Source organism: Candoia aspera, chromosome 10 (genome assembly GCF_035149785.1).
Source record: "Candoia aspera isolate rCanAsp1 chromosome 10, rCanAsp1.hap2, whole genome shotgun sequence".
NCBI classification, from domain to species: Eukaryota; Metazoa; Chordata; class Lepidosauria; order Squamata; family Boidae; genus Candoia; species Candoia aspera.
The window spans coordinates 11,651,944-11,676,962 of NC_086162.1; the positions used below are offsets into that span (position 1 = coordinate 11,651,944).

Here is a 25,019-nt window from a genome sequence, read left to right on the forward strand (position 1 = left end):
CTCCCTGACTCTGGTTTCTGTATCAAATCCATTGAAGCATCCTTTTCATATCCGCCTATGCATGTGGCTTATCAGTTCCCCCTTCCATGCTGATACTGGAACGTAGCATAATAGATGATTGTATGTGTGTGTGTGGTTTTGCAGGTGCCAGATTCCTGTGCATCATTCTAAAAATGAAACTGCTATACACAAAGGAGAAAGTGTGGAGACAACTTACTTACTCCTCTATGTGCTCGTTGGTTTCAGCATGCAGAGTCTAGAGTGGGAAGTCTCCATCTGTGTAAATGTTCCATGCATTTTAGGAACCTGTCAGAAATCTTGTGACCACATTTGCAGGACACTGAGCTCTGTCAAGGTTTTACTTGCCATGTTGTCCAAATCTCAAAACTTTGTGATTAGATAAGAGTAACAACTATAAGTAGCCATAGGTTTAATTTAGGTTGTCTTATGGTTGAGCAGCCCAGTCCTGGAGAGAGAGACAAAGTGCAACCACTCATGTAGCACCGCTCTACTTTTGTTTTTTGTTCCTTATGGCTACATTTGAGAGCAAAGACACTGGGGAAGGATTAGGTTTATCAGTCCCACGTACATCACCTCCAAACATGGACTTTTGTGGGCTTCGTGTGGGTGTGCTTGCAAAGAAAAATGGAAAACCAGCAAATGGTGGCTGGCACCAAAATTGAACAGTTTATTTAATTATTTATTTATTTATTTATCAAATTAATTGATTTATCAAATTTCATCACTGCCCATCTCCCTCAAAAGTTGATGAAGTTTGCTGTGGTATAAGAGATACATTTCCTGGATGAGCGCTTCAACTACAGTTAATGCCAATCCACACTTAGCATATCATGTGAATGTTGTATAGAGGCTCCTGGGGTGGCCATCTGGAGAGGGATTGCTCATAAAGCAACATTCATACATTGCACTAAATCATAAGGATATTTGATTGGTTCCGGTTTAATGTTAACAGTGAATCCAGCCAAAGTGTTTGTGAACTGCGTTTTACAGCTCATCTTGCTGAATGAAACCAAACATGGCTTATTTAACAAATCAACCATATAGTAGGGAAGTTATGGATCAGTGTGATGTACAAACCCAAATCCAAGAATGTTAAAGACATTACACTAATCCAACAAGATCTGGTTGTTCGGGTGCAGCAGGCTAGGAGTTTGAGGTACTGTTGAAATACCATGTCGAGTTTCCTTAAGGCAGAGTAAATACAGCCCTGAAAATAGTTTGGAGAAATTCAGAGCTGAGAATTTCCACTTCGTGCACTTTGTGAAGAAAGTCCTTGGACAGATGCTTTACATTTCATTTAATCTCGCTGGGCCTTGCCACCTGTGTAGCCAGTGCTGTACGTTGTGCTGTGTACAGATTTTAATTCAGGTTGTGGAGAGGAAAGGCTAATGAGATAGGTTCGCAGACTGTTCTCTCTGTGGCTCTGCTGTTTGTTTTGTGGAAAGGTGGGCTCTGCGGTTCTAAAAAAAGATCAGCAAGCAGCCCTCAGAATGCTCTCAATTCTCCATGGGACAAATCCTGTGCTCAGTCATCTACACTGAGTGTTATTCAGGACACCAGGACTTTAGAACATCAAGCTAGAGAAGATTTGATTCTCCTGTCTACTATATTCTCAGTAAGTGGTTATAGCAAAACCTGCAGAAAAATAAACGGTGATGGCCAAGTCACCAACTTTCACTTGCAGGAGGAACACTTCAGAAGATGGGTGAGTTCTGGATGACGCTACAAGCCAGAAACTATACATCCAGCGGCTGATGGTGAGGATAGAAATGTTTTAACATCTCCTTCCCAATCACAGCCTCTGCCATTCACGATCCAGATCACAACTGCTGTTTCCCCACTGCTGATAGGTTAGATTAGAATTCCCCAACTGAAAACTCCAGAGATGTTGGAACTTGAATGCTCTCGGAATTCCTAGACAGCATTCCCAAACAGCTCTGTTCTGACAGGAGCTGTCATTAGCCCAAATAAGATTGAACATCCGTCTATTTAAGAGATGTGCCTGATAAAAAAAGAGGGCTGTTTCCTTCAGCTGTTTGTAGACTTTCTAGAGAGGGCAAACTTCACTGAGTGCAGGACCGACATAGACTTGCAGGCTGATCCTGTCTTGTTTGCATTTCTAATATTGTTGGTATAGTCGCAGGTATGAAAATTCATAATGGGCACTATTATTTAGAATAGGATATCCAGGGAACGCTCACCTGTTTTCCCCAACCTGAAATTATTTAGACTACCCAAGCATTGTTTTCTGAATGGCTCACTATCACAAAATAGCAAAACACAATGTTAAAAGTTAAAAACCATAAAATAGCAAGAAGGGCTGTGTTAAAAATGGTTTGCTGAAAAATAAAACTAGGTCGTAACATAACTACATGCACATGATATGAAAAATAGTAGGTGACAATTAAAAATATAATGTTGATCGGGTGCTTCTGATGCAGTGTTCCCTGGGAATTGTCATTTCCAGCATGACCATGACAGGAAACTGGTTGGAAATCAAAAATGTAATTGAGAACAGGAAACAGTGCTGAGTGGGGAGGGACAACTATGTAATCGACAATTATTTCCTGTACTCTATCCCAAACGTTGCTTTAGGTTGCTCAGCACTGTCCATGCATAGGGCTTATACACACCGCTGCTTTGCCATGCCTTTCTCTTGTCCCAGAACCAGGGGGAAATCGTATCAGCATAAGTCGTGCAGCTCCCACAGCATACCTTTAGCATCCGTGTATGCTGGGATGATGCTTGTAAGGTCCAGGCACTCTGTCCAATTTTTTTCTCTTTTTTTCCAAAGAGGTGTCAACCTATCAACATATCAACCTCTAGGTGGCAGCAAAGAATTTGTCTCTTAACTGCAATTTAGCGGTCATTTGTGCAGCCAGTTGGTGTTCCATCATAAATGTTCTTCGGAGCTCAAGAAAGGGACTTTGGTGTGTGAGAAAAAAATGGTCAGCTATGGAGTATTCTCAGCTACAGCCACATAATTTTTTCAAAATGATTGTTGACCTGATGACCAGTCAACTTACATTAATTGATCTCTAGGTGGCGACCTTGTCTTTCTTGGCTCTCATCTAGTACTCATGTGGATTTGTGCAACCAACTTGCAACTGTTAGATAAATGATGTTGGAGAGCTGGCCTTTGAAATCACTTTGCTGGTTCTTGGGTCAAATCACAGCATAAGTACTACTCTGGTCATCCAAAAGGATAACCGAAGGAAATAATGTGGCTGTATTTTGAAGCCTTATCTATACCAGGTCATATTCTGCTGTACGATGAAATAAGCTTAAAAAAAAGTCTGTGAAGAGTCAGGGACTCCCCCAAAATAATGGCCATTGCTACATTGCTACAGAAGCACAAAAGTCAAGTCCAGCTGTATACATTGAGCCATAATTTTTAATCGATTTCAAGGCTCCACACTCTATGGTTGACCAACCCACTTAAAACAGAAAGGAACGACTGAAGCCAGCATTCTGGTGTCTCTCATAGCCCAAACTGCAAAACAGGTGCTCCGCTTGGGAGCCAAATGGAAGTGGGCAGTCTCACAGCACAACTGCTGGGCCAATTATAGCCAGGCAGATCACCACTTCCAAGCCACTTCCTCTATGTGCCACAGATCGTTGAGATGGGAGGTCATCTTCCATTTTCCTATGGAAAACACTGCTTTCATGCCAGAAAACCTTGGCCTACCTCAGTAGATGCCCACCTCCAAGATAGAAGCCCCATTAGGAGGACATGTCCTCAGTAAATGATGAGGAACATCTTCACAGTGTAGTAAGCAGGCCAGATGGTTGACTTCATAGTCAGGATTTCTGAAAGACATAACTGACACCAATGACCCAGACATCATCGTAGACATCTCTGTGTACTGGTTAGCAGCATACAACTGGGAATGGCTGGGTTTATGTTTAGTGCCAGTTTTACAGTCTTCCCACCCTGTAACAGAGGCTGTCAGTTCCTGACCCACTTCTTTTTCTTTCTTTCTTTACTCCAAGCCAGAGCAGAAAAATGTAAGAAAAACCCTACAGTGTCACAACTGAGAACTGTTTGGGGGCAGGGAGGGGGGACATACAGTAGATCCTGTCCGACTTCCAATCTCTTCTGCCCCTTTCCTGTAGCTGCACGAGGGGGAGATCAAAATACCCATGAAGATGGAGTGCCTAAAGGCCCCATTTTAACAGAGCACTTCTAGGGCCTCATCTTGATTTCAGGAGAGAAGATTAGTTAACACAATGGTCAGCAATTCCCATGTAGAGGTTGACTTGGGGAGATGTATATGCAGAATTGGCTGCTGGGTGTTGTAGTTTAGCAACATTTGGTGAGCCTCAATTTTCCCAGTGCTGGTCTAGGTCCTGCACAGCCATTTAAGAAGTAACACTGTAAGCTGTACAGTGCAGGTATCTTGGCCAAGTTGCTGATGTTTCTGGATCACATGCTTAAGTTTCTAAGTAGCTTCATATATATATACAATATTTAATATTTTTTAAATTGTAATTCAGGCACCAACAATTGGACCTGCAATATTTTCAGGTGTTCCCCAAGGCCACAGTGAAAATGCTGATGAGCTAAAATTTGACTTTCCAGTAAAACCTACTTTTCCACCATGTTGCTGAACCTGATAGGTTTGATGCAGATAGGTTTTTTGGATGGCTGCCATCAAGGAGAAATACAGTAGCTGAGTGTCAGCTTGGAAATCTTATAAACATTTTCCTGCATGATGCAGATGAGAAAAGAGAGGGGATCGTCAGCAAAGAACAAGGAAATCAGGTTAGTGGTTCTCAATACGGCAAAAATTTAAGGCTTGCTTTAAAAAGCTTCTGTAGGGTTTTACTCATCCCAGGATATTTGCTGTCAGAAGAAAAGACTCAGCAGTATTAATACACACATTAATATGTTTGAAAGCTGACAGAACTAGCAATTGACTCTTATTTCAGGACTGGTAACAGAACAATAACCTTTAATTTGCTTGATAGGAGCCAGCTAGCTTAGCTGGGTAATCTGCCTGGCCTATATAGTTCTGTTTCCCCCATGCTTGTTGCCCAGGTCTGCTGCCTTGGCTGAATGTGATCATGGCTGTGGCTAGGCCACATGGCTGCTGCATCAACCCTAACCAATGGCCAGCACTGCATGTCACAGACGCCACAAAGGCCTTTAGTGACAATGTTGTGTTGTAAGACTGCTAATATTAACATAGCACTAATGTTATCAATACAGAGAGCTGACCAAAGCCCCAGAAAAATATATATACAATAATAAAAAATTCTATTTCCCCCCAAGATAAAATATTACAGCAGCAGCACTGAAAACTAAGATGAACTAAAATCGGGGTGTAGCTCTAATTGGTGCTCTGAGATCCCACTGCTGATTTTAGATGGTAAAATAGCAAATTTGAGGCAGTATGATTTTTTCTTTTTCCTCTCCCCCCTTCCCCCCATTAAGGGTAGGAATGGGAACAAGAGATCTTTAGGAGTGAGAAGCAAACCACTTCCATTCTTTCTCTTCTTTCCCGCCTTTTTTATGTATAACTCAAGGCAGCAAACATACCTAATACTCCTGCCTCCCATTTTCCCCACAACAACAACCCTGTGAGGTGGGTTGGGCTGAGAGAAAGCGACTCACAGTCTCCTGGTTTCTAGGCCAGCACTTTAACCACTCCACCAAAGTGGCTCTCTATGCCTAAATCCCCCACAAGCAACCCCAAAACAGTTCACAAGGGGAAGGGAGTATCACAAAGTCAAGATAGTGGCCATGATTGTACAGTTGAAGCACTGCTCCTTTTTATGTGCATCGTGTGTGAGATACATTATTACTATTTGTTAGATTTATACCCCACCTTTATTTTGTGCAACTTAAGGTGGTATACATAATGCTCCCTTCTATTTTCCCCACCACAGCAATGTGGGGTGAGCTAGGCTGAGAGAGAGTGACTGATGAAAGTCACTCAGCTGGCTCTCATGCCTAAGGGAAGACTAGAACTTACAGTCTTCCAATTTCTAGTCCAGCACCTTAATCACCCCAACTGGCTCATGTAAAAAAAGGGGGGAGGCACCACCTTGGCTTTTTTGACTCCCCTCCAATGGATGCCCTTGGCAGTAGCAACATTAGTTGCTGGAATGAGGGTCCTACTTAGGGAACTGGGGGAGATGACCCAAGGACCAGAACATGGACCATCCTGCCAGGACACACAGCTCAATAATATGACCAAGAACATCTATGGAAGTTAGCAGTAAATGATGCTGATTTTGTTATTACAGAGGCTAAGTATTGCCTTAAAGTTTGTCAGAACATAAGAAGGATTGTGCTGGATCAGGTCAAAGACCTGCTCTGGCCTCCTCTTTCCACGGTGCATTTCAAGATGCCAAGGAGAAGCTCACAGGCAGGGCAGGAATGTAGTAGCTCCATCTCACTGTTCTCTGATGACCTGTGTTCAGTGCCTTTGAACATGCAGGCTCCCTCTATCCATCCTAGTCAAGAGTTATCCTCTACCGAAAATATGTTAAATCCCCTTTTAAAACTTAAACAAAGCTGATGATCGTGACCATATCTTATGTAAGGAAGTTCCATAAGATGTGTGCTACCCATTTTATTTCCTTTTACCTTCAAGAACATGTTCTCTATGACCCCTTCTATAATGAATGATGTTGTTTGGAACCAATTTGCTGTGCAGAAACACGGGCTACAGGAATGTAGAAATGACACGCTGATATCACCAAAGGGAGGTAACAAATGTTCAGCATTTTTTTTTTACCTGCATGGCGTGAGATTGGGTGTATGTGTAACCATTTGGAGGCAACATGTATTTATTTTCTTTTGATTCCCACCAAAACATTAGTGAGAAATACTGCCATTACTGTATAATTTAGCAGCCACCAAATATTTGTTAGTGGTAGAATCTGAGGAAATTCCAGGACAAGGTATAAAAATGGGAGTTCAGGCACCATATATAGACCATGGGTTGTCCACCCCATAGGCTTTCTCTTTCTGGAAGTCTTTAACAGAGGCTATATAGCAATTCCTTGGAATGCTTACAGTTTGGATTTCTCAAACTGAGCAAGGGAGCCAGACTCCATTGCCTCATGGTCCCTCCAGTTCCATCCATCTGTGAATTTGGTCCTTCCCCATTGAAAAGATGGTTCCTGAAAGGCCATTGGAGGCACCCAGAAGCCTTCAGATCTTTTTCTCCTACAGCCAAAGGCTTCCCTCCTGTCTCCTTCTCAGTCTCTCGGGAGAAAACTCATCAAGTGCAGATCTGGGTCATTCAGTTAAGACACTAAGAATTAAGCCGCTGAGACAGGGCAGCAGTCTTTACTACAGTCATTAACCAGCACAAGGAATTTAGTATTCAAATATCCAAAATATCCAAAACTAACTGGGACAGGGTTTTGCTCATCTGGGTGTAGATCTGCCATGAGTCACCATGATGGAACACTTTACTCTCAAACTGGATCAGCTGAGTTATCAGCCTTGCCCATCCCTTGCACACAGTAATCTGAAAGATTTCACCTAAGGCTGTGCTGTGGAAGCAATTTGTCACAGCGTTGTGTTCTTCCCCAACCCCCTAACCCCTTTCTTTCTGGCAATCTCAGTAGGAAAGATAAGTCTTTTCCTTAGAAAGCAGCTTGAGTTCTAAGCCTGAAGTGTTTTTTTTTTCTTGCAGAGAACATTCAGAAAACATGGGTTAAAATCTTTTGTAGCAGAAATCTCCGTACATGTATGTGCATAGGCATATATACCTGTCTACTATTTAAAAGAGCAGTGAATCTGACTGGGTTGCCCATAGTTTAGTTTAGAGTTTTATTTGAATTTGAATTTGGCCTGGGGGGGTATTGTTGTTAGTGGGGGCATGGGAAGAAAAGACACTTTCCTATGACTTTGAGCCGCTGAGCAGTTAGGTAATTTAAACTCTACCCTTTCTTAGGGGGAGGCTGTTTAGGGTCAAGGCATACTTAATTTATTTTGAAATTCACTTTTTCATTCAGGTTTCTGTCCCACTTCAGCTGCAATCAACTCTAAGCCAACGCTGATGCTTTTGGCGGTCTTTTCACTTCCACTTCTTCTTGGGTGATGCCTTAGGCTTCTACCCCAAAGACTCTCCATAAAGGCCCTACTGGCTTTGAACTCCTATGAATTATTAACCTTATTATGGCTTTAAAAAGCTTTGCTATCTTAAGATAGTACTCTTTACCATCAGATCACTGGTCTGTTTAGCTTCATACGGTGTTTTCTGATGCAATGGAATGCTCAACAGACTTTGGGAACACAGACAGGGAAGTAGGACAGTTAAGGGAGGAAACAGGGCTGTTATTCTTGAGTCCAGGGGAGAAGGAAAGTGCAAGAAAGAGTCTCAGAGTAACTTCAGCTTGATTATACCAGGTTCAAATTGTGTGGGAGAATCACTTTGATAGGCTTTCAAGATTATGAATGTACCCGCCTTCCTACTAAACTGAATATTCACAGAGGGAGGACAGGATAGTCGCAACTGCATAACAGAGAAGCTATATTACAAGAGAAGATCCCCGGGCAAATACAGGTGGTGGAAATCCCTCTCCCCTGGGATATAAATCTGAAAAATAGATCAGTGTTTGCTAACCAGGTACCTTCCAGATGAGCTGGGAATGCATCTCCCAGAATTCCAGCCAGCACAGCCATTGTTGTCTGGACACATCTGGATGGTGCCAGGTTGGGGAAAGCATGATACTGGGTTATTGAACAAACAGCATGGCTGGTGTGAGTCAGATTCTTACATTCAAATCCTTTAAATTGGGAAATAAGCTGTCGTTGAGTCATTAAGGACCATAATTCAATTATAGAGCGAATGGTTTGCTCAGTGAAGATCTCAGATTCAATCCCCATATCCTTTTCTGTTTTCTTATTTAAACAGTACCAATGGTACCAATGTAATTCAATACTTATTTCAATCTAAACTATTCAAACAGGCTATATCCTAAAAGAAAACTAATCAGTAAAACTAGATAAAGGGGGGAAAGAGAAAAAAACAAGGAAAGACGTTTTACACACCAAAGAAGAACAGCAATATAATGATACAGAACAATAAGCATTTCTTTACTTATCAAATGTACCAACAATAATAAAATCTTATATATGTAAATTATTAGAGTGGATTTTTGAACAACAAACTGAGACCATACAGAATTATATTTTCTTATCTTACCCCTCCATATCCCTATAGTCTCTTGTTCAAAGGATCGGATAACAAATAATGAGAAAGTGAGAGATTTCTGCTGAAACCTTAGTCATAGAATGATAGAATTGTGCAGCTGGAAGGGGCCACAAGAATAATCCAATCTAATTCTCTGTATTTTATGAGAAAAACGATCAGACCATTCTTGAGAGGTATATTTAAACTTACAGTAACTGCAATTTAGAGCAATCATTTGTGACCCTGGTTTCTCTGGCAATGGAAACCAGTTCCTAACCATCTTCCTATAACACCCCTTTACATCCTGGAACAATGATATGATGTCTCCCCTTGATGAGGGGCGTAAGACAATTTTCTTGGGGAGGGATGTAGAAATACATTAAGTAAATAGGAGAGATGTATGTGATATTTGATATCTGATCTGCTGTTACTGTTTCATATATATGGATCATCACTTGAGGTTGCAGCTAACAAGTGAACAGGTCTGTACAGATGTTAATGCAACACATACATACCCAGAGAAGTCCACTCAAAAGAATATTGCACTTATCCTGGTCCAAGTGTAAAGTAATTGTTAGGTACAGCAGTGCTTTGTTGCATGCTTTTCTGTTTTAAACTGAGCCAATAAGTTGAACTCACCCTTGAGGTTCAAAAATACTTGAGGTCTATAACTGAATATCTTACAGTATTCCCATTAACTGTACTCCTTTGAGCTTTATGGACTCTTATATTCAATCACATACATAGTTCCTTACCTTTTAGAAAGAAAGCAATTTCACAAACAATATAATTTAAGGTGAGTAATTTTACCAAGTTTGAGATTCCCTGGAATATTGGCAAACACAAGGTGGAGGAGATGCAAAGACAAAGTGGAGCCCGACCAGAGGTAGCTCAGGTTGAAGAAGATACATGTGGACTGCCCCCTGGAGGGGAAGGACAGTCTTATCTGATCCCATACTCTGTGGTCCATCTTTTTGCCAAAGCCTCTACTTAGACAAGCAACTTCTTGCGCAAGAAGTTCCCAACAGGCTGCATTTCCACATCCTAGGCAGGTATGCACGCACTCACTCTCTGACTCCAAGGTGAATCATCAACTCCTTTTAAGGAGAGGCCGCATGAAAGGGAGTGGGGGAAGGGTTCATTGAGAACTGCTTCACCACGCCTTGTTCTTCCTTCAGGCTGAGACGCCAAGCCAAAAGCTGATCCCAGCAGCTAAACTCGGCAGAGATTCTGACAGCTTTTCAAGCAGCTGCCCGATTCCTCTCCAAACCGGCCTCCTTGCCCAGCACTCCCTGTCACTGCCTTCACAATGGCCAGGAATCACCAAGTACAGAAAGCCAAGCTGGCTGAACAGGCTGAGCGTTATGAGGATATGGCTGATTTCATGAAGGCAGTAGTAGAGGATGGGGCCGAACTCTCGAACGAGGAACGCAATCTGCTCTCAGTTGCCTACAAGAACGTGGTTGGCTGTCAGAGATCTGCATGGCGGGTCATCTCCAGCATTGAGCACAAGACAGAGGAAGGAGATGACAAAGCTCAGCTGGTCAATGAATATCGGGAGAAGATTGAGAAAGAGCTGAAGAGTGTCTGCAATGTGGTCTTGGGGCTCTTAGACAAGCATCTCATTCAAAAAGCTAGTGACCCAGAGAGCAAAGTCTTCTACTTAAAGATGAAAGGTGACTACTTCCGCTACCTGGCTGAGGTGGCCACTGGGGATGACCGTAAGCAGATAATTGACAATGCCCGAAAAGCTTATCAAGAGGCGATGGACATCAGCAAGAAGGAGATGCAACCCACAAATCCTATCCGCCTGGGCCTTGCTCTTAACTTCTCTGTGTTCCACTATGAAATTGCCAATGCCCCAGAAGAGGCCATCAAACTGGCCAAGACCACCTTTGATGAGGCCATGGGTGACCTTCATACGCTCAGTGAAGACTCCTACAAAGATAGCACTCTCATCATGCAGCTTCTCAGGGACAATCTCACATTATGGACAGCAGAGTGCTCAGGAGAAGAAGGTGGAGAAGCGGGTGAAGAACCAAAGAACTGAACTTTTTAGACAGTAGAATGATGGTAACTCCACATCTCCCTCTTTTGTTCTTTTCCAACACATGGTATTTTTATAAGATGCATCTCCAGCTCCTGAAAGTTTCAATGGGATTTTGACAGCAAAAGGGGATGGATTCATACTGGACTTAAGCATTTATCCTCTTGTCCTCATGTGACAGCTTTGGGATTACCTTTGTCCCTGGGCCCCTTTCTTCCTGGTATGTGACACCCGCTAGACTCACCGTAGCCTGGAACTCCTTGCTTGGGTTTTTTAAAAATAAACTCTTGTGTTTGGTACAGCACCTTGTCAACACAAGTGTTCTCCTGATTTGGGAGGGAGGACTGTTACATCTTATATATATATATATATATGTATGTATGTACGTAATTTGTATGTTTAACTGTGAACAAAACTGAAACCCAAAAGCTTAAACATTATTTTGTATGGCAAAGATACCAAAATGGTAGCTGAACCAAGTTAAACAAGAGTAGTTGGTTGCCTTTGCTTTCTCGAGTGCTTTTATTTTGCAGGGGTTTTCTCACTCAGGGCAAGAAGTTGGAAATAGAGCCTTTGTGTGAATGTGGGAGGGAGGATTTCTTCTAAGGGGTTAAAGCTAGCAATCTCAAGAGGTCCTCTTGTTACTGTGGTGTTACTGTGGTGGTTTGCTGCAATGCTCTTCCCCAATAAAAGTTCACTTTTATGCCTGCCTTTTGTAGTTCTGGTCTTCAGTTTCATATCTGGTTGTTTCCAGGAAAGGGAGAATGTGGCATCTAGAGCCACATTCAGAGGTAGGAACACAAGCCTAAGCAAAGAGTATGGTGAGCAGGTTGATGCATGTTAGACAGCTTCCCTGTTCTTCTAAAATCCAAGGTTCTCCTGCAGCTTTGGGGGTGGAGGTGGGGGCACAGTATGCCTGAAGCAAGAGGAGCATTGTGTAGGCTTCATCAATGAAAGGAAGGGTGGAGTTGCAGAGCGGCCCTGAGGAATGGCTTTAGGGATAGGAATGTTTTGATCTGGGTGGGAAAGGATGGATGCCTCTTCTCCAGGGGGAAGGCACATGCTTGTATTTTCCTGGACCACAAATACTTCTCCCTTTTTCAGGAGGCACAACATGGAACAAATCCCACTGATGGCTGCTTTTTTTTTTGATGGGGTGTGTTCAATTTCTTTTTTTTACATCCTACCCTGATGCATGTACAGATCAACCCTTTGTACTACAAAATATTGGGGCGGTGTATGTCTGTGTGTGTTCTTTGGCTCATGTTTGGTCTCTTTCAGACACCAGGAAAGCCTACTGGTCTCCTTCAAAGAAAGTGAGAGCATGACTAAGAATGTAATTAGTTTTCTTCTTGGTTGTTCAGAAAACAAAAAGTGTCAGAAACAGCTATAGCCCTCTTGCGTAATTTCCTAGCATTTCCAGGTGGGTCTCAAGATCTATCTGAGACCTTGAAGAACATCAACCATTCAAGCACAGGGAAAGGTGAATCAGTGGCCTTTGTGGCTTCATATGTTCCTAGCTGGCGGGCTATGGTAGGGCACATAGTTTGCATGCAAAAAATCCCATTTTCTGTCCTTGCATCTCTGGGTAGAGCTGGGAATAATTCCTCTCTCAGTCCCTGGTGAATCAGCCAATGAAGAGTTGTTTTTTTTTTAAATATTGCCTAAGCTTAGCCAGAAATCACACAAGGATGAAGATACAACAAGCAAGATAAAAAATATAAAGCATAATAATAGCATTATGAAGAGGAACTTTCTTATCCCTAGGAGTCATTGATCTAGGTGGAGAAACAGATTTAGTTTAAGACAGCCTCCTGTTTTAAGATGATCGTAATGGACCAACTGCTTTTAAGGGAAGCTTTATATTTCATTGTGGAAGAATTCTTGGAGACTATTATTCCACAACACGTACAAATTATCAAGGCTAGTTTTAGAGTGGTGAAGTAGCCTCACAGAATAGCTGGAAAGAATGGAGGGAAGTGTAGCATGTGGGAAGGAGACATCCAAGCAGCAGGGAGGTGGGATTAGGTGGAGTTCCACTCATGGGGAATGAGCCACCCCATAGCTCTATCTCTGCAATATTTCTCTGAGAACAGAAATCGGGCTAGAAGTTAATTAGCTCAGCTACAGAAGACCTTCAGATGCTCAAGAGCCTGTGAGAGCACACAGGGCCAATCCTAGATCAGTACTGCAACCTTAGACAAGCTGGAAGAAACTGCATTACCTCTATCATAGGGCAAGGATTTATTTTTCTCAGATTTGCAAGAGAAGCTTCTAGAATGTTAGACTTCTCGATCTTTTCCCTTTTCTTTACACAGTTGCTTTATACAACACACACAGACACAGACAATAGATTGGCAGCTTCGGGTTGTGTGAAACTGGAAAGGGTGTGTCTCACTTCAGGCAGTTAACAGCTGGGACATTTGGTCTTGGCATCTCAGGATTACATGCAAAAGTTCCCAAGTCTACTCCCTAACATCTCCAGGCATTGCTGAGAGACTTCTGTCTGAAACCCTTAAAAGACTGTGAACCATTTTGAATTAGATGAACCAATGGCCTGGCCTGATATAAGAAAACATTCTATGTTCTGGTGTTCTTCTGGCAGGTTGGGGAAGATGTGTGCCTGCTGTACTATTGAAAGCAACAAAGAAGGCAGGACATGTGCTTGAGGATAGGAGAAAGGAGATTGTGTGGGTCCTAGCAAGGAGTCCAGATAGGATAAAATATGGCATGTGTGTTTGAGTAGCATGCACATGGATCTCTTTATATGACCCTCGTAACTGAAAAGTTGGCTCACTCTTGTTCTAGAACTTGGGAAACCTGGGGTTTAATGGGCACACATGTGCCAGGGAGATCTTCTGCACAAGCCCTACCAAAATGAAAAGGGGCTGGACAACAGCATGGCATTCTCAGATGATCCTTCCCCTGTTTCATCTCTCCCACTCTTCTGATCTCCGTAGAACCACACATTCACTGCCCAGCTTCTCTACCTCTGAATTTCTGGAATTCACCCTCACATATGTGCTATCCATTCACATTTTGGAAGTATCCAAGTATCTAAATACTAAGGCAGAACTATCTCAGCCTTTTTCAAAAGAAGTTGTTGGAGGAGCTGATGCAATAGTTCAATAATCTCCCCACCCCACCTCCCAACCATCTCATGGCTGATTGAAACAAAGAATGCTCACCAAAGATGCTTAATTGCCCCAGGGAAATGAGTAGGGAGTTTCACAAGGATGCAATTGCTGACTCAGTGCAATAACTCTCATTCATGTGGGCCCTGTTATTCCATTGCAAGGCTCTGGTTGGGCTGAATACAACGTATGGACAAGATAAACGACCATTGATGTTGCAGTTGAATCAGTCATAACTCATTGGTGCAGGAGAGGGATCTGAAGGAATCTACAAACACTGTTGGTGTATAGGATGCACAATCCACTTATTCATCTAAATATTATCCTTAATGCTCTGGGTGGAGTCCTGCTAGTCCTCCTCCTAAAGTCAACCTCTTCTCAATTTAATGAGGCAGGTCTTGAGTTTATTCATAAACCAGGAGAGCAGAGCATAAAATGAGAGAGATTGCTGAGGGGCTGCCCTACAGATACAGATCCAACTTCAGTTTTCTCAACTGCTGGACATTGAAACAATGTTCTTATCTGGCTTCTGCTTGCCTTGTACAACTACAAAGATTAAAACAATGTCCCTGTCCCATGCTGTGTCAGATAAGATAAGCTTCATCCGCTATCATCATCTTTCCCTTTCTCCCTGTGTCAGCTGGTTTACACATGGTTCTAAGCCAGCTATGGGTTCCTTGAATGGGCAGGAATTACTCTTTGAGGCATGGGAAGGGTAACAGTTGGCAAGTAGGGAGGCAGAGTGAGCAGGACTCAGTCTGCACTGGAGCAGATTTTCCATTTCTTCCCCTTGGCTGTGGGAGCAGTTTGGTTTCATTCCAGAGATGTCTGCAGGGTATGGTCCACAAAGTCAAGGGCAGCTGTTGGGCAAAGTCAAGAGGGCAGCTGTTGGGGCGATCAAAGTTCTGCCTGCTTTTTTACATGTGGTGCATGCTCACAAAACAAGTGGTGCTCCAATTGCACTGTTGGGGCCACCATCTTGACTTTTTGGACCATACCCTGAAGATGTCCCTGTGAACTGGAGAGAGAAAAAGAAAACAGGTCTATATTGCTTTCAGCAAGGTCAGCCAGAGAAACTGCTTGGAGTGATGCTTGCAGTGTATATTATCAGAGAGGGATACTGGTTAAGATGGTGTGCTAGAACTGGGCAGACAGTTCCACTCTGTTGGGCCGCTGTTGCTTGCATAAAGTGAAGGTACAGCCTTATGTTAGCTACGCTGAGCTCTCAGAGGAAAGGTGAAATTCAAATCTAACAATTTTTTTTAAATTATACCCGCTTTGGGGTATATTGTTAATGAAAAGAATTCAATTTCTTTAAATTAAACAAATTTTCTCCCTAGCCCTGAGTCCATGCTTAACAGCAGCCTGCAAAGAAGAAATTTAGCAGGCAAATTCTACTCCCTCCTCTACCGCCTACTTCTATACAAGGAAAAATTTCAGCTGCTAAAATTCTGTTTGGCTAAAGGGTTGCTACTACTAAAAAAAAAAAGGTACACTTGTATCATTACAGAACAGTCAGAACACAGATTTATCCTTACATTTATATTTCTTACGTTTATAGTCTGTTATATGTTATTTTATATTTAATTATGTGTACGTTTTTATTCTTTGCTACCCAGTGGAGTGTTAGAAAGAAATCATATAAATGGGCTTGGGATGTTATTGACAGTCTCCATCAGCAGAATAGCTCTTCAGAAACTGGAAAGAAAGGGATCCAGCTTGCTTTGGAGGGAGAAATTGGTGAAAAAACAGTCCAGTTCAGAAATACACTGGACTGGGCTGGGAGGTACAAAGGAGAAAAATCCCCCCAAGTGCTTCCCTATGGGAGAGAGAATTGGGCAACGGCTGGAAAGTTGCTGACTTCTCCATTGTAAGTGGTTGTTTCTAGTCACATGACCCAGAGCAGAGCTGTTATTACAGGTTGGACAGAACTGCAGAATTTGTTCTCCTTACCTGGAATTCTTTCCCATCATTCCTCTTAGTGAGCAGTTGGGTACAACATGACCAGCACACTTCTGTGTATAATCCATAATTAAGTGAGATAGAGGTCCACTATTTTGTCTTGCCATTTCAAAGAAAATTGTGGATTGACATCTTGAAATAACCAAACTGAAATCATTAGATGGGAGGAATTCTTGCTAGATGTTAGGGCCAACCCTCTCGTTAGGCACAATGAGATGGCTGCCTGGGGCGGGGGGCAAATTCTGGAAGTTTGTGGTGGCTACAAATGCTTTTTAACTGTTCCTCTCCATGTGATCCTAAAGTAGCTGAACTCGTTTGCTGGCTGAATTGTGATGGAAGACACCAAGCCAGGGTCAACACTGAGATCCAGTCACTTCCTGTATGTGGACTGGAGAAGTGCATCACCTTGTCCTTTGCTTCAGACAATGAAACTGCTGTTAGCTGTTGAAGCCACAGGTACTTCAGTCAGGGATTAAAAAATGACATCCACGTGAACTAGCTGGCCTCTAACAGACTTGAAGATACATCCCGAACAGGGTGAATGGAACAAAAACCAGGTAGATTAATGCAGTTCCAAGCAAAAGCTGAAGCCTTGAGGCTCAGGAAAGACACTTGAATCAAAAAATTTAGCACATACCAAAATGGGTCCACACCCACTTTCTCCATTTTCCTGGGGAAAGGGATCGCTGAACACCTTCTGAACTGGCCCATTTCCCATTTAATTTCTCTTAAAACTTGGGTGGAGCTCAACAGTCTCAACTGCGTTGGGATTTCTCACGAGTTTCAACTTGACCAATTAATTGGAGCAAAATCCAGTCATACACCTGGGGCTACAAACTCGTCTCAGCCAGCAAGAGAGGGAGGTGTGCCTAGCTACAGAGGGAGGCATGAGGTTGCAGCAAAAAAAAAAATAAAAAAAAATGGGGTGGGGATTATGGAAATGGTTCTCTGGCTTTAATTTCCTCCATTGCTTCCATGCCAGCCTCCCATCCTGCTCTGCCTATTCTCTTCAGTTCATTCACATGGCAAGACTTTTCAGTGTTCTATCCAGGATGGATTTTGGGCATCTGGTGTCAAAATACCACACCCAATTCTTCACTAAATTAACCCAATTCTCTGCCAATGAAAATATTAATTTGGCAGTCTGTTTAGAATATGAATATTTTATAAGCCTTTAAAAAATTTTGCAGAATCTATGATGCAAACAATGTTAAACGATTATTTAACTTACTGTTTGACTGCTGCTACTGGTAGCAATAGAGAGGGACCAGGAACTGTGTGGAAAAGACACTATCTACGGAGAAATCTTCCTCAGTTATCCCTCTGCCTTTGTGAAATCTCAGGATTATAAGCAGTATGCTTTTAAAAAACCAGGGCTACAAACTTGTCTTTTTGAAAGAAGTAAATTTGAGCTCATTGATGGGCTGGAGTTTGCATCAAATATCACATTCTTAGTTTGAGACAATGTATGGGATCTGCAATGTATGGTTCAAGACAATGTCATCTGCAATGTCTTAGCTCAAGACAATGTATGGGATCTGCAATGCCTACAGTATTTGCTTCTGATCATTTCATCTCTTTCAAGTTGCCAAATTGACATTTTCTAACATCTCTAGGATTTCTGTATTATTATTTTATTTTATTTATTAATTGAATTGAATTGAATTATTTCATTTTATTCTTTTCTTTTCTTTTAGTCTTTCCTTGTTTTCTTTTCAAGTTGGGCTCTCACAATTGTGGCAGTTTATTGGCAGAGCCAATATTGTTAATGCAGACAATCCCAAGTTTAATTTGTAACATACCCCCAGTTTTAATTTAATGAAGGCTCAGTAAATTATTATTAATAATAATAATAATATAAAAATAGACCTACCTGAACCACAGATCTGCTGCACCACTCCCAGATGCAGACATAGTTAAATCTGGTAAAAGACAGCTTTACAAGGCTTTCCCCTATTTTGGAGCAGAAATGCAAAACTGGGACTTACAGGCTGTATGCAGCAGCACCTCTTTTGAGACACCCCCCCCCCCCTCAAAGTCCCATTTGGTTAATATTTGTATTTGGGGGAGCTCGGGGGATTTTAAGGACAAGATGTGTGTCCTAAGCCTTGCCGAGACATCACTTAGTACTTCATATCCTGACTCAAACTAAGAAAGAAAGATCCAATTTTTTTTCCACTAACAAAATAGTAAATGAGATTCTTTTGCCCAGCCTTTTTGTTTTCATCAGAACCTGACAGACCTTTTCCTCTTTCATATTATTTGGAAACTGCCCTCCCATGTGGGGCTTTCAAGCCAATGTAAATGATTTTCTGTTCCCTTGCACTACCCCAGAAGGCTTGTGCTGCTGGGCTGGCATTCAATTTTCCCTGCCCTCAGAAAATCATTGTTGCCACACTTGATGGCTCTAGTGCATAAGAATGACCAGTGCATTATGTCCAGAAGGCTGCTTCCTGGTAGAAGTATGTTAGTGCTTTGGGCAGCTCAGCCCTTTCCTAGCCTGTGAAAAAGGTAATATGGGAGACATCACCCCCTGGTACACCCTTGATTAGGAATTATGGGAACTGAATTCCCAGACCCAGGAGGGTGTCAGGATGGGGAAAGCTAGACTGGACTCATTTATTTCGCTTGGTGCTCTTTCCTTGTTTCAGAACCAGTCTGTGGGATAGGAAGGGGTGAGGCACCCAAGGCTTTAGATGTGATATGGGTAGATCTGGATTACTGATACAGCTGCTGTAGTTTACTCAGAGTGTGCAAGCCCAAGAGAGCCTGTAATTTGATGGGAAGAAGGTAGGGTGGATGCCATCTGGGCCAGTGTGGGGCTCAGCAGCTGCCGAATTAGCATCAGTGCCATATTCCTTGGCACAAATGAACCACAACTGAATACTGGACAGAAAGAACGTGTTTGTGGTGCAGCGGGACTCCAGGTTTCTGCATCCCGGTGGACCAAATACTTTTCCGTTGCGGAATGTTCTCACACCAGGGAGCATCTTTGATTCCAAGCGTGCAGGTTTAGAGAGTGACTGACAGGAATTCAACAGCTAGGGAGGCTTGCAGTTAGTTTGTTCCTGCCTTATGGACATGGATAAGTCCTCCAGATGTATTGCAGTTTGTAGCAGCTGCAACCAGCATAGATAATGGATGATGTCTTTATCTTGTCCCCAGCCAATGAGCTTACACAGCTGTAAGATTTCCTGAGTTGCACTGATATTACAGTCGTGTTTTCCCCTTGATTCTGACCTCATCCCAAGCCAGTCTCAAAGGGAGTAAAATCTGTTTGGTTTGCCACCTATGATCCAGGGAGGAAGTCAGGGGACTGGCAGCAATTGGGAACAGAGGCGGGACAGGGATTGGCAATGCAGACGGCCAATGCTGGTATCGTTTTCTGCTAAATTCCTTGAGGAAAGGAATTTAGAGCTGACCTTGGGGATAAGGAAGGAAGGAAGGAATGAGCTGTTAAGGGGGGACTGGCAGCAAAGATTATTTAGTCTTGAGAAGGAGTGAAGTGTGGCAAAGAAACTTGGAACAATTCCACCTTGATTTTCTTTGGCAGAAGATGGGGCAGAGAGAAAATCAAACGGGCTTTCAAGATTCTGTTATTCTATCAGACATCAAGAAACAACATTCCTGGAATCCCTGCTGTGCCTGTTTCTTGACCTTGCCTACCTTGAAGGGCTAACAGACACTCAACTCAGCTCTGGGATAAATCTTTTTATAGAGAAAGAGGGCAGAGATTGTACCGCAGGTGGTTCCATGGCTTGGTCCTAGTCTATGCTAGAACTCTTCGAAGATGACCGTCCCATGCGCTGTGGAACATCCTGCAAGCGGTGCAAGAATATGTGGGTGTGTTGGAAGAGGGCAAGTGCAGACTCGCGTTCTCTTCCAACCAGGCAGGGAGGCATCCTGGCACTGAGAGATCCTGGGAAAGCAACCAAACCAGGCCCAGACAATTAGGTTGCATGGCTGCAGGCAGCAGGAATGGGAGTGGAGGTTGGAGAACGCACACTGCCTTCTGTTTGGTCAAGACGCTATGAAGAATCAGAGAGGCAACTGTGCTTTCCTCTGCAGTTTCCCCACATTTCAAGCTTCATCCGCAGAGGACCCTCCTTATTTCTACCTAGGCACTGCATTCGGCTGCAAGGTGACTGCTGCTTCCTTCCATGCCATGTGTCAACCTTGGCCAGGTGTGCCATAGTCGGGTTTCCTTGGCAAGCATTTCAAAGAGCAGTGCAGCGTCATCCCTGACTTCTACATTTTTTCAGCGGGTGATCCCATTATGCTTTTCCAGCCCAAGCAATGGGTGGTACCTGTCCCAGCCCTTAGTTCTGCTTTACAACAGCCCTTTGAAATTGCTCTGGCCAAGAGACCTACCCCCAAAAGGCCCACAGAGCAGCCAGATCCAGGAACAGGGAGGGCTTGGGGCCTAATTCACAGGATCCTGGCAGGGAAACAGACAGGAGACAGCAGTCCTGGGGATTCTGAGCAGGAACAGAGACTGCTTCCAGACACAGGGCCCGGAGGGCAAAAGATGCTTTCTTTTTCCTCTTGACTTCTTCTGAACAGATTCTCTGCAGTAACAACAGAATGAACAGATGCTTCCAGGTCATCAACAATTCTCCTCCCAATGGTTGGGGAGCCTCATGTTTGAGAAGCAACGGCAAAGATTTCTTTTTTAAAGGCATTTAAGTCAAACCCCTGATTTTTCACTTTGGCAAAATCATTGTGGTAGAACCAGTGATGGTAATCAGCAAGTCTGAATCGCTATCTCTTGGGAAAATCGGGAGCTGTCTTAATGCCGGTTTGGGCTGCTCACTGTTGTTTCACAGGTCTCTGGCAAGGAAGGATGTTTCCTGTCTGTTGGAGGCACTGAGGATCAGGTCTTGGACTTTCAGGTGCTGTCTGCAGGGAAATGGGGGCTAATAAAGAAGCAACTGGCAGCAATTCTTTTCTACCTTGTAGGACCAGGGACTGAATCTGAGGACCTTTTCCCGCTGTATAATTGAACAGTGCCCTTTCCTGCAGTAGGTGGCAGCCCCATGTCTTTTATTTGTGAATGATGCATGACTTGTGGGAGTCATGATGTCTGTTATGAGTGCTCCAGAAAATGAAGGGCATCTATGGCACAGCTATGGAGGTCCCCAGCAGATACCCATATCTTGTTTATTCGTTCGGTCACTTCCAACTCTTCGTGACTTCATGGACCAGCCCATGCCAGAGCTTCCTGTCGGTCATTGTCATCCCCCCTCAGCTCCCCCAAGGATACCCATATCTAGCATGTGGTTAATGGAAACAGGACATGAATTTAAGAGTAGGGCTAGAGGATTTCCTATAACTCAGACACATCTTATGTCAGCTGAGACAATGAATTTGCTCACAAGGTGTCTCATTACCACAGTTCAGGAGACTTAATCTGATTCTTCCTGGGTCTGTCTGTTAAAGTGTTTGAGATCCGCCACCCGAAACTGATTTGTCAAGTAGCACAGTCTTCTTTGCTCCAGCATCCTTGAAGATGCTCACACTCAGCCAATTGTTCCTTCTTTTTTGCCAGCACTCCCAGTCCACAATCACATCCATATTGGAAGAATGACCTCAGCGCCGTGCGCCGGATTGCTGAGCTGTCTTTTCAATGATGTAAGTGGAGAGACACTTTTAGCATTTTTCTGCAACTGACTCTCATGGGAGCACACCCTGGTCTCTGTCTGATGTAATGTCATGGGAGGCAGGGCCACATGAGTCCAAACCTGCTCACCCTGTTTGCTACACTCAGGGCACAGCTCATCCTCATCTCCTTCCTGGGGTTGTCAATGGAACCTGAAGGTCACAACTTCACCCATTAGGTCCCCTGCTTTCAGAGGTGGTCCCACCCCTCTTTGTGGAATCTGGACTGGCAAGTGAAGCCATCTTGACAGCTTTCACTCATCTCTGTGGTTTGATTTGACCAGAGTTATTCAGAACTGTCCAATGGTTAGGCTAGTATGCCGTGACCTCAGTCAAAGGTGCAAGAATAGGTGGGTCAATTTCCCCTATAGAAAATGCAGTGGTGCAGCTAAGTGATTGAATTTAGGACTGTGGATAGGTAGGTCTACTTATGTCCTATATAGTGCTTTGAAATTTCTTAAGATACTCAAGTTAATTTTGCTTCATGGAGGCTCTGCACTTCCACTCCAAAGTCCTGCTGTAATGACACCCATAAGAAAATGTAAAAGCTGTCCACTGTCTGTGCACGAAATGCGATGGCGCATCCTGAGACTGAGAGTCAGGGATGGAAGATTTAATCAACTAGCCACTTAAGCACTATCATGAGCCACGCTTGGTAGCTGCACTTATAACAGCAGGTAAAGCAGTATATGGTCTATGAAAGCGAAGGGACAACAGGATTTGGTGGGTGTAAGAAAAACTGCTCGGCCAGGGATATTTGAAAGAGGATCGAGGATTTAGGATGGTCAGTTATATTCATCCCAGACTTTAGTTTACTATTAATTTCTCCATATACCATTTGGCTTGGCATGATTAATTTTTGATAAACCAATAGCTAGGAGGAATGGGGAAAGCTGGATCAATATTGTGAAGTAGAGAGGGGGAGGATTATGCCTCCACTGAACTGCCGGTAGTAATTCTATCCCACATCTTATTTGCTATTTTTGGCCCTTGCACTATGACTGTTCATTTATGTTAAATCATGGTGTATTCATGCTTCACTGAATATGCCACAATTAGCACAATATGCGGCCCCAGCCTGTCAATAGTTAGACTCATAATTGTGAGAGAAACTGATGCTTAAAGGATTTGAATACCAGCCTTCCCCAGCTTGGTGTCCTTTAATGTGTTGGAGTATGGCTCCCATCATTTATTTATTTATTTTATTTTCTATCCTGCCTTTATTATTATTTTTTATAAATAACTCAAGGCAGTGAACAGACCTAATACTCCTCCCCCCTATTTTCCCCACAACAACAACCTTGTGAGGTGGGTTGGGCTGAGAGAGAGTGACTGGCCCAAGGTCACCCAGCCGGCTTTCCTGCCTAAGGCGGGACTAGAACTCTCAATCTCCTGGTTTCTAGCCCGTTGCCTTAACCTCTAGACCAGACTGGCTCTCATTCTCAACCCATGTGACTAGCTTATCTGGAAAACAATGAATTGCAGAAAACATCTTTAGAACAATTGATGTTCCTTCTATATGAAACATTTAATTAACAGATTTATTTCAGCTAGTTGATTAATGTAACTGACACCCCAATAGCGGTTAAGCAATTCAGATTTCTTTAATCTGGCAACAGCCATCAAGAGTGTACTATATGATCTCTATGCAGGTTTCAAAAGGCTCATTTTACATGCTATATATTTGAAGCGCATCTCAAAATATTGCATTCTTCCTGAGAAAATCAGAATGTTTAGAATTCCATTCAGATTTTTTGATGTAAGCCACCCAAAGTCATTTGGGGGTTGGGCAGCCTCAAAATCTCAGAAATAAATAAATAAATAAATAAGAAATAAATACGTTTTTGAAAGTTGCTTCTGATACACCAGAATCTGGGGAGCATCCAATCCAAATTCTGTTGGCCTCGTATTGTGAAAGATTCTAGTAAATCCCACTCTAGGCTTACTTGTAGTAAAAATAAATAAATAAATAAATGAATAAATGAAATTAAATGAAAACCATTCTTTGCCCCAAAGGCTTGGTCAATTTCTGGGTTTTTGATTTTTTTCATAAGAACAAACTTGATTTCTAATCTTTGGGAGCACATAGATGCGGTTGAGTGTGTGGTTCCTGTGAGTTCTCAGTCTTGTCCACCCTGATGGATAACTCTGTGGAAATGGCACTTGGGGGGCGGGCAGCCACAGACCACAGCCCCCCTGTTCTGCAGTGCTGCTTTCTTTTCCAAACAGGAGTGGCCACTTTAAGCCTGCTTTTCGAAAAGTGCACTTTAATGTCAATATGTACAGTACATGAAATTAAAGTGTACAGGTGTAATAGGTGGGCTCAGAAATGCATTTGAAAATGCCAAAAAATTGGAAGCAAAGAAAATGAAGCAGTCAAAATGCCTAACTCCTGCGACTTCTCTCAGGGTTTAAGAAACATCAAGGGTGTTTGTATCAAAAAAAATCACCCGAGAAATGTCTCTGTGAAACACAGACGGCTCTGGGCCCTCTAGAAACTTTTGAAGACTGAAGTGTTTTGGAGGGCTTTGGGGAAATTAGTGCCACCACTGTGCCTGTTTTTTTTCTGGTAGTTTTGTATTTTCTTGGTTTTTATATTTTGACTATGCTTTGTTGGTTTACCGCTTTAATGCTGGCAATACCCAGCTGCAATGTGCAGATTAGCAGGTGGTATCTTTGATTTATTTAACAGAGTCACAGCAGCCCTTTCTGGCTGGGGAACTTGCAGGCTGAGAGCATGTTCCTTTTTTCAGATGTGAAAAATACATTTGCACAGCGGCAAAGCTAAGAGACTTCACAGGGTTAACAGGGAGTAGCATGGAGCCGGCTTGCCAAATTTTGAAAGAGAAAGAGAAAGGAAAGGAAAGGAAAGGAAAGGAAAGGAAAGGAAAGGAAAGGAAAGGAAAGGAAAAGAAAAAAAAGAAAAGAAAAAAAAGAAAAGAAAAGAAAAAAAAAGCGAGCACAGCATGCCAACATTACCAGGGCCAGGACCTCAAAGCCAGTCCAACTACTTCTTTTCTGAAAGGCCTGAAGGGGCCT

General features: G+C 42.9%; 1 protein-coding gene across 1 annotated transcript; it reads left to right on the forward strand.

Annotated features, from left to right (window-relative positions):
* Positions 1 to 10,362: 10,362 nt before the first annotated feature.
* SFN (stratifin) lies at positions 10,363 to 11,936 on the forward strand. The gene has a single exon (XM_063312396.1). It carries the CDS (start codon positions 10,489 to 10,491, stop codon positions 11,227 to 11,229), a length of 741 nt encoding a protein of 246 aa, XP_063168466.1. The 5' UTR covers positions 10,363 to 10,488; the 3' UTR covers positions 11,230 to 11,936.
* The last annotated feature ends 13,083 nt before the right edge of the window (positions 11,937 to 25,019 follow it).

Bases quoted from the DNA above. Each gene is read 5' to 3' on its own strand.
- SFN (XM_063312396.1), top strand. From the start codon at position 10,489: ATGGCCAGGAATCACCAAGTACAGAAAGCCAAGCTGGCTGAACAGGCT.